Genomic DNA, 10,493 nt, shown 5'->3' with positions numbered 1-10,493 from the left:
AGGAAAGGGCCTGAACCTATGATTTTCATGTCTTGAGAATATCCTGTTTATTTCCCTTCACAAAATATGTTCCATAGACACTGTTCCTCAGTGGCAGGATAATTTCCAACAGCATGCAGTAAACAGAAGGACTTTCATCCCCTATACATTCCAAGTCAGTATTGAATAGTTAAAATGTAAACCACCCCAAAACCTTTCCTATAATTCAATATATTGATTCACCCTAAGAAGTTGAGAATCAAAAAAAAAATGTTTCCAGGCTGAATTAGCAAAGAACATGGTGGATCAAAAACCACGCAAGGGTGCTGAAATTGTGGCCAGATGTCAGGGCCCGACCAGAAGTCTTACACAATCACAGAGGATGGAATACTCATCTTCATGAGGCATTAAGTGGGCGTCTTCCCTGAGAGAGGGTTAGAATTCCCTGTCACATCTTCTCAGCTCGCTGGACCACAGTGGAGGAAGGAACTCATCAATTACAGGCCACTCAGATCCCAGCACATTTTCCAAAGCACTTCTTGTTTTTCAGGTCCCATATTCCCAGAACCAGCAAAATTACACTTCTTATTGGGAGGTAGGGAAAGTCAGAGAGCTGCAAGTGGAAATCTTTAGCCATTGAGGGTGAGTAAAGTTTGGTGGAGTCCAGTCTTCCTAACAAGCAGCTGTGTGGAGAGCTTTCCAGCTCCTGCTTTGGTCCAAAGCAGCTGCCCCCCCACTCCTAGATCCCCAGACTTAGGAAGCTGCTCCAGGAAAGCAGATTACCTCTTCCCATTCCTGTTTTCTCTTTTCTATCCTCAAACGTTTCCATGTTATGATCACCATCTGTTTAAACTATCCTTAGGGAGGAAAGGGGCAGTATGAAGCCCAAAGTAATTAAAGTATAATAAGATGTTATATTTGCCCAGTGTTTTACTACTATTTGCCTGTCTCACTTAGGTGCATCCGTGAAGATGACAAACATTAGCCCAAAGGTGGTTTCTTGGTGAGATTAAGTGGAGAGAGCAAACATGATAGCCACGTTGTCTGAGAGGCAGCACCAGGCTTTAGCGGGCCTTGGGAACCAAGTGGAATGAAGAGTGTGAGTGAGGTGACTAGGTGATGATCTATTCTTTGCTTCTTCCAGCTTCTGGTAGCTGCTGGCATTCCTTGGTAGGTGGCCACGATGCCACATCTTCAAGGCCAGTATCGGCAAATCTCTCTCAGGCCCATCTTCACATTGCCTGCTCCTTTGTCTGTCCGTCAAATCTCCTCTGCTTCCCCTTATAAGGACACATGTGATGGCATTTAGAGCCCACGGGATAATCCAGGATACTCTCCTGCATCTCAACATCCTTTAACTTAATCTCATCTGCAAAGGCTCTATTTCCAAATGAGCCAACATATACAGATTCAAAAGATTAAAACCTGCTGTCTTTGGGGACAGCTGATTACAATGTTTTCTGCTCATTTTCTGTCTGGATTGTTTGGGGGTTTTTTTGCTCTTGAACTTTCGGAGTTCTTTATATAATAATCTAGATACAAATCCTTTGTGGATACGGGTTCACAAATATTTTCTCCTATTCTACAGCCTGTCCTTTCACCCTCTTCACAGGGTATTTTGCAGAACAAAAGTTTTTCATTGTGATGAGGCTCAATTTATCATTTTTACTTTTTATAGAGCATGCTTTTAGTGTCAAGTCTACGAACTCTTCACCTAGCCCTTGGTTCTGAACTTTCCCCCCAATAATACCCAGTCTGTTCCGAAAAGTTTTATGTTTTACATTTTTTTCTAAGTTTTATAGTTTCATAGTTTGTGTATTACATTTGAATCCATGGTGGTTTTTTTTGTTTGTTTGTTTGTTTGCCATGATAAATTTTACTCCATAGTTATGAACATTTCTGGGATACTGTGGTAGACTGTATTACTGTTTGCATTATTTGCTCTTCCCTTCATGAGGATTCTATATCAAGCCCATTGCCAGGCAGGAGACTGACACTAGGAATGTCTGGTTCAAGGACACCCACCATAGCTGTGAGCCAGGAGTCAAGAGATGACCATGGCCACTGCAGATGTCTCTCAACGTCCACAGAGTTAGTGACTAGGCACTAGAACTCAGCTGCTGAAACCCCCAAGCCCCACAACTCTGCTTGCCAGGGGACAAAGGTGAAGGGGCATTCCATCTCACTTATGCCTTCCAAATTGCACCAAGGACCTCTCATTGGCAGAATCAGATTCACAACCAGAACCCATTCGCTATGTCCACTGTACAGGTAACTAAACTTTTCAGGTGCACCTTCCATCACATACGTTCTTCTCCTCCCTTCCGTTTTTTTTGTTTGTTTGTTTTTATAAAGCTCCTTTATTATAAAATATAACCAAAATACAGAAATCACTCAAAACAAAATGTTCAGCTCAATGATTTATCAAAGCAAACCCTCATGTAGTATCACCCAGGTTGACAGCTAGATTGTTAGCACTCTAGGAGCCCTTCTCATCCTCCTCCCGATCACTCCCTGTCCCCTTCCTCCTAAGTGACAACAAACCTGGTTTATAAGGTCATCACTTTGGTATTTTTAAAAATTCTTTGCAAGGTAAACACGGTTTCATTTTGCCTGTTTATGGGCTTTATCTACATAGAATTATACAGTATTATATTTTTGTGTCTAGCTTCTTTGTTCAACAATGTAAGGCAAATCCCATTTGGTGCAGACAGTGACTGCTGTGTAGAATTCCACTGTATAGATATACCACCGTTTATTTAGCCTTTCTCCTATTGATGGACATTTGAGTCGTTTACCAGTTTGGTTGTTACAGATAATGCTGTTAGAAACAATTATGTGCATGTCCTTTGGTGTACATATGTGTATTTCAGTTGGGTATATCTCTAGATGAAGATGATGTTATGTTTTGAGATAATTTTTGTATAAGATGAGGTTTAGGTAAAGATTCTTTTCTCTTCCTACTCCTTCCCTCCCCTCCTCCTCTCTTTCCCTCTTTCCTTCTCCCCCCACCCCTCCTTCTTCTGCCTATGGATGTTCAATTGCTCCAGTGTCACTTGTTGAAAAGGAATTACAGGTTTCTTTTTCTTATGTTCCAGCCAGAGTGATCCCCTAAACTAAATCAGGCCATGTGATTCTCCGGTTTAAATTCTTCAGTGGCTTCTTATTACACTAAGAGGACACTTACCTTTCCATCCCCATCCTGGGCCACTTTTGCCCACCCCCCACTATGTCCCAACTACCCTGCCTTCCTCTCAGTCCCTCCAAACATTCCAATGACTTTGCACTTGCCTTTCTTTCCCTCTACTTAGAAGGTTCTTTCACTGACTCCTCATGAGACTGGCTCCTTTTTGATCCCTGAAGCCTTAGTTTAAAATCACCTCCTCAGATAAAGCTTCTCTGACTACCGTATGAGAGTACGACCCTCTACACCGTCGCCTGTCATTCTCCGTCACAGCAGCCTGCATATGCCCTCCACAGCCTCGATCACCATTTGCAAGTGCTTTAATTACTTACGTATTGTCTACTGCCTCCAGTAGATGGTCAACTCTAGGAAAAAAAGGGGCCAAGGTGTTGATCTCACCCACTGTTGGATCCCCAGTGTGTAGCGCGGTGTCTGGGATACAGTAGTCACATCAAAAATATTAGTTAAACGTTGTCGTTAGTCTAGAGTTTGTCTAGTTTTGTCCCAATATTAGGGAGAATGTCCTGAAAACTAGAGCTGTGTGAAAGAAGTGGGCTTGGCATGCCCAGAGTTTTCTCTCTGGAACGGGATGACGCAGAAGCTTTTCCACATCTTGAGAAGCCTGACAAAGTCACGCCTACGGTTCCTCTCAACTCTGAGACTGTGGTCCTGGAAGTGATGGGGGAGGAGAAGCAGGTGGTTTCATTACAAACGAGTTCAAATTTTAGGCAAGTTCACTGAATGATGGAAGGTTTGGAGTCTGGTTTGGAGAGTCATACATTTTTAGTCATCAAAAGAGAAGCTACTGTGAAAACAGGTAAATATAAGAATGAGAGTGTGTATGGAAGCAAAACCTCCTCAATTCCCTTTTCATTCTTTCCTCCTCAACCTCTGTGCTGGAGTTGGCTGCTTCCAGAGTTGGTCAGTGTCTTATTCTGCTCGGGCTGCCATAACAAAGTACCATAGACAAGGTGGCTTCAACAATGCACATCTATTTCTCACAATTCTGGAGGCTAGAACTCTGAGATGAGGGTGCTGGCATGGTCAAGTCCTGGTGAGAGCTCTCTCTAGCTTGCAGACAGCTACCTTCTCACTGTGTCCTCACATGAGGGGGGTGGGGTTTGGGCAGAAGTATTTAGAGCCCTCCATTGCCTCTTTTTGTAAGGATACTAATCCCATTGGATGAGGCGCCCACTCTCATGACCTCATATAAATCTTATTATTTCCCAAAGGCCCCACCTCCTAACACCATGAGTATATCAACAATGGGGGTTAGGGCTTCAATATATGAATGGGAGCAGGGGGACACGCAAACATTCAGTGCCTAGCAATCAGCAAACATTGATTCAGGGACCGTTGCTAAGATATTAAGTTATCAGTTCAGACCAATTTTCTAAACCAACTGGCATATTCTCTGTCACTGAAGGACTGATGGAATTCTCCATGCAACAATGTTTATCTATCTTGTCATTCACCCATGTATTTACCAAACATTCCTGAGCACTCACCTAGGCATGTGGGGGAGAGATATACATGTAGAGCCGACCCTCCAGCGCGGGGAGACACAGGTAGAGAGAAAATTCCAGCGCACTGGGATATGTGCTGGGACAAGAGAATCAGAAAGCATTCTAGGAGCTTAGAGGAGAAATAAAGTAGACTGGGGAGATTAGAAAGAATGTTTGGGGCAGGCAGCACCTGAGTTGAGTGCTGAAGACTGAGGAGATGCTAATCCAGGCAGGAAGAGGGGGAAAGGCCATCCTGGCAGAGGGGAAAGCATGTGCATGTGCTGCAGACATTAGAAAACATGTGTGCTCTGGGAACTACCATTAACTCAGTATAACTGGAGACCAGATTCGGAGTTGAAGGGATCCAAGCTAGAGACCCTAAGGCGAGTTGTGTTTTACCCTGAAGCTAATGAGGAACCCTGAAGGATTTCAAGCAGGGGAGTGACTGGACCAGATTACACTTCAGAAAAATTAACCAGGCAGCAATGGGGCAATCTGCTGGAGGAGAGGAGTGATCAGAGGCAGCGGGGCAAATTAGGAGGTTGTTGGAATCATCAATAGTGAGATGTGAGAATTTGTGGTCCAAGGCAGAGGAAGGTGGGATGGGGAGGAGGGGCAGGATTTTAGAGACACCCGAGGAGTTATCAGAACTTAGATGGGTGAAGGAAAGGGACGCTCCTGGTTTAGGACCTGAAGATAGATGGAGGTGCCATTCACCAAAACTGGGACCCATAAGAGAAGCATGGGGAAGTAGGAGAGGTCCAGGGGAGTGGGGGGCTGAGCTCAGACAGCCTTAGCTGTGGACCCAATGGTTTCAGGATGCCTGAGCAGCACCCTAGGGTCATGTTGACTGGTTGGATATACAGATGTAACAAGACGAAATTATGAAATTTAATTTTTTTCCTTCTTTTTCCCTAAACATTCTCACTATTCTTCTAGCCCATCAGCTGCACCCATATGGCCTCAAAGAGAATGGAAGTGTAACATCAGTTGAAAAGAGGAAAGGGAAATGTTAATACTCTACCCTCTCCTCAAACTAGGCTCTTGAAAGTCAAAAGGAGAAGCCCCGAATGGGACAAAAGTTGGAGTTTATGCCATAAAAAGGTGATGATGTAAATGTTCCTTTGGGCACAACCAGCCAAGAGTCAAATATAGAGTTTGTGGCACTTTTGCTTAAGCCAAGGAATTCAGGACATTTATACACTGGGAGAAATAACAGATTCAGGTTGGAAGCTGTTTCCTATGACAACTGATTTTGAGATTAATGATTACATTTCACTAATATTAAGCTTGTGAAGTTCAAATGTTTCTGCAGATAATCTCTGGAGGTTACTTTTATGGTTACAAGATGGGGAACAGGATGGTTGTGAGTGTAAGTCTTTACCCAAGGGCCTTCATTCTTGTGAATATTTTCTGCCTCATCTTACACCTGTGTCAATATCCTCATCTCCCTAGAGTTTCTTTTCACAAGAAGTGGTTAATTAAGAAGCTCTCGGTCTCTGGCTTTAGGCAACATTTTAGTAGCCAGTAAGAACAGAAAATTGAGGGCTTGTAAAAGTGTAGGACTTAATAAAAAGTATAGAAAATTATAAATACTTTTTTAAAAGATGAGGTCTATATATGCCTCCACCTAAGCAAACAAACAAACAAACAAACAAACAAACAAACAAATAAATAAATAAATAAATAAATAAATAAATGTGAGACTAGAGGTACAGTGCAATGTGACCAACTATTTATTTTATGTTTAGGTAGGGTGTGGAGGGGTGTGTGTGTGTGTGTGTGTGTGTGTGTGTGTGTAAGATGGAAGAGATTTTGAGCACATTTATTAAAGATGAAGTCTAAGCTCAACATGGGTTCAAACCCTCTACCATTTGTTAGCTCTGTGACTTTAGGCAAATTAGTTAACCTCTGTGCCATAGTTTCCTCGTTTGAAAAACAGAGTGTATGAACACAGTAACCTACATAAAGACTTTTGTATTATGAAGTGTGTGTGTGTGGGTGTGTGTATGTGTTCTTTTCTCTCTCTCCCTCTCCCTCACCCAAAAGATTCTAAGCTCCTCCTGAGCAGGAGGGAGTTTTGTGATTTTTATCATCTTGGTGTCTCTTGTAGCAACTACTGTAGTATATATAGTGGGCTTTCAAGACATACCTGCTACATAGTAAGTGCTCTATAAATATTTGTTGAATAAATAAATGAACAATGTTGAAATGAATGTGGGTGGTAATTACGAGTTATCCAAATTTCTAAATATCTATTTTTCTTCTCAGCCAAAAATGATTGTTGTGTCTAGGTTAATGCACTTTTAGTTATAGTGCTCCAAGGTCAAATAAATCTGTAATAAAAATTTATATAATAATCATTACATATTGTGAGCATAGTGTTTGTAATTGGGGAAGACTTTCAGCCTTAAATACAGGGGTATATATTCTTTTCAACCAGAGTTGTTTCTCGGAAGGGCTGACAGTGGCTATAAAAATCAGCTTGTCTTTTTATGCTCTTCTCTTCCTTTTATTTGTCTTCAAAGCGTCCCTATTTGGTAATAAAATGGGATCAATAAAAAGACTGGAGAGACCAAAATCAGCAGGAACGACAAATGCTGACTAGTTGTGACCTTCGCGCCACCCCGTAGTTTGCGGCTGACGTAGAGGCGGCGCGCGCGGTTTTGAAAGCGAGAAGCGTTCAAGCCTCAACGACTGTTGTTGTCGAGTGTGAGTAGCGGCCGGCGGGCAATTGAGGCGGCCGCGGGGTCTAGTTAGGGGCCCCTCGGGAGCAGATTTCAAGACGGCCTTGGCCTGGACCTCTTGTCATCGCGGTCTTTTCCTACCTGGAGTGTGACACCACCGCGCCGAACGGCTCAGGTAAGGGGAGCTTTTCTCTGGCCTTCACCGCGCGGGGGCCTGGGTGCGGGGGTCGAGCCCTTCGCGTAGCCGAGGCCTCTGCTGTTTTCGTAACAGCTCGAGGCCTAGAAGGAACGTAGGAAGCCGTTGGGAATATGGCGTTAAACTCGGAATTTTTTTAGGAGTCGTCGTTGCGACTGAAACCCTAGGGCGCATCTGAATCACGGGGTAGGGTGGGGATTGTAAGAAAGAAATTGAGCGTTGTCTAAGCGAGGCCTGGTAATCTGTACTTTTTGTGGAAGCTCCATAGGAGAATACGGTGGGTAGGCCGATTTGGGCACCCCCCGGATCTAGCGAGCTGCCGTTGTTTCACACACGATGTTACTACGGACGGATCCCGGAAGGCCCGAGTCGCTGCTTGAAGCGACACCCCAGCCTTTAAGCCCAATATGGTTCTGTACCAGATCCGCACGCTGGGTCTTCTGCCTGGTGGAGACAGTGCATTCCCTCAGCCGAGTGAGTCTCAATTCCAGCTCTTAGGGGAGGCTGCACGTGGCGAAGGCTTCTTCTGGTGGCACGGAGGGGGTTGGAGGTTGAGAAAGGGGTGCGAAGCACAGTTCCCTACTTTGAACCCCTCAGCTAATGTTGCTTCCAATTTTCAGGTGAACCGACTGAGCAGGTGGAAGAAGGATTTTTTTTTATTTTTATTTTTTAATAATGAGCCCTCTATAAACTCCTGGATTTAGGGGATAAACTGCCTGTGTCTCTACTCCCAGAAATCCTACTGAGAGTGTCCAGGACCTTAGAAATAATCGGATCAGAACTTGCCCTTTCTTTCTCATTCTACTTTCCCACCCTGTTGTGCTTCTCTTTTCTCAAATATCTTTACTTTTTCTCTCGTTCTTTTGCTTTTCCCTTTTTCTACTGGCTCTCTCTACATGTTTGCTTTGCCAGTAGGGCCATGTATTTGTTTAGTCCTTAGGGCGGCTTAGAAGTGCGTGACGAGGGCATCTTCAGTGTTCGAAATTCAGGCAAATCTGAAGAGAGTGGTGACTGTAGCTACACTTTAAAAACTGAACAAGCTTCTCATTAGTAGAAAATTAAAGGTGGGCCTTTGAGATGATTTTTTTTTTCTTGGAAGAAGATGTTCTTTCCAATTTTTTATGAGCAAACCAAACGAGTTTATAGCAACAGTTTGCTTTACAATAAATAATAGTACGAAATTTAACTTTTTTAAAACAAAAAGCAATTTTTAAAATCTTTCTAAAAGATTCTTTAAGAAATATATTACAGAAGAAATAAAAAGCTTGGATTAACTTGCATGTATGTGCAGTATGTACATTTTATTTGTGTAGACAATTTTTTATAACAGCTTATTGAGATACAATTCATATAGTTTAAAATTTGCCCTTTGTAAATATATAATTCAGTGATGTTTTTGGTATAATCAAAGTTGAATATATTAAACCACTACCTAATTTTAGAACATTTTCATCACCCCCAAAGGAAGCCCTGTACCCACTAGCAGTCATTCCATATTCTCCCTTCCTCCAGCCTCTGGCAGCTACTAATCTATTTTCTGTGTATGGATTTGCCTTCTGGACATTAGATGTAAATAGAATCATATATGTAGCTTCTTGTGTCTGGCTTTTTTCATTTAGCATAATGTTTTCAAGATATATTTATGCTGTAGTATATATCAACTTTATTCCTTTTTATGACTGATTAATATTCTATTGTCTAGAATATGTATTCTGTTGAATAACATTCTGTTGTGTGTATTGTATACCATATTTTGTTTATCCATTCATCTGATGGATATTGCGGTTTCCTCTTTTTGGCTGTTAGGAGTAATGCTGCTTTCATAGCCAATTTCTTTAAAGGATATTTAAAAAAACCTGTTAACTACTACTGGGAGGTGTGAGAGGGAGATTCAATTTTTACCTTTTTGTACTAGGCGATTTTTACAAAAAGAACCAAGTGCATATGTTACTTTTTAATTAATATAAACAAAAAAACTCAATCGCTACTACTATGACCTTGGGTAAATAATTGTACCTCTCTGGATTTCAGTTTTCTCATTGTAAATAAAATTGGACTAAATATTTGTCATAGCCTTTCTCAGATTTATTTATGTGATAAAATGAGTGATAGTATTCCGGGAATTTTTTCTTCATGAATGAGTTGTAATCTTTATAATTGCAGTGTAACTTTCAATTTATTTTTATCATAGGATCTAGAGTGGTTATTACAATGGAAGGAATCAATAATTTCAAGACACCAAGCAAATTATCTGAAAAAAGGAAATCTGGTAAAATAGATATAAAAACATTTTTTATTGTCATTGCTATTAGAAATGTCTTAGTAATATTATAGTTTGATGCTTTAATTATTATCTATCTTACACAATGTTAGCATAAGTCCTTTTTATAATGTTATCTTAACAAATAAAGACTTATAGGCCAGGAAATGGTCACCTGTGAGCTAATTGACATTCTAATAGATTTGGAGGCTCTCTCTGGTGAAGAAATCAGCTTAACTTGAGCCATTAAAGAACTACTAATACTTACCTTTCTTGGTCTCAAACATGCATTGCTCTTGTGAAGGAAAGATACGATATGAGTATTTTCCAATGCAATTCAATGGACAAAGGATAATCTCAACAAATAAAAACAATTGGATATCAATATGTAAATTGACCCTTAGTGCATATCATATTCAAAAATGGTCATAATTATAAAATTTCTAGACCATAACATATGGGAAAATCTTATGTTCACTTCTAATATATATAGATTTTTGTGTGTTGACCTTGTATCCTGCAGCCATGCTAAACTCATTCTACTAGCTTTTTTATAGATTGCTTAGGATATTGTACATTGTACATAGTTGGTAATGTATATGAATCAAGACAGTTTTACTTTTTTGTCCTAGTCTGTATTTCTTTTTTCTTTCCTTATGGCAATGGCTCCAATTTTTTTTTT

At 41.1% G+C, this 10,493-nt stretch overlaps 1 protein-coding gene across 1 annotated transcript in view; it reads left to right on the top strand.

Moving 5' to 3' along the window:
* The first annotated feature begins 7,954 nt into the window (after window positions 1-7,954).
* Window positions 7,955-10,493, top strand: part of PBK (PDZ binding kinase) — a 12,371-nt gene continuing 9,832 nt past the window's right edge. The window contains exons 1-2 of the mRNA XM_019636112.1: window positions 7,955-8,025; window positions 9,743-9,820. Of these exons, the coding sequence (XP_019491657.1) occupies window positions 7,959-8,025; window positions 9,743-9,820 (145 nt within the window). The 5' untranslated portion in view covers window positions 7,955-7,958. The remainder of the gene's footprint in view (window positions 8,026-9,742; window positions 9,821-10,493) is intronic.

This window comes from Hipposideros armiger, unplaced genomic scaffold, assembly GCF_001890085.2.
Source record: "Hipposideros armiger isolate ML-2016 unplaced genomic scaffold, ASM189008v1 scaffold_27, whole genome shotgun sequence".
In the NCBI taxonomy this organism is placed as follows: Eukaryota; Metazoa; Chordata; class Mammalia; order Chiroptera; family Hipposideridae; genus Hipposideros; species Hipposideros armiger.
Note: the sequence above shows the minus strand (reverse complement) of the source record. Positions and strands in the feature narration are given on the sequence as shown.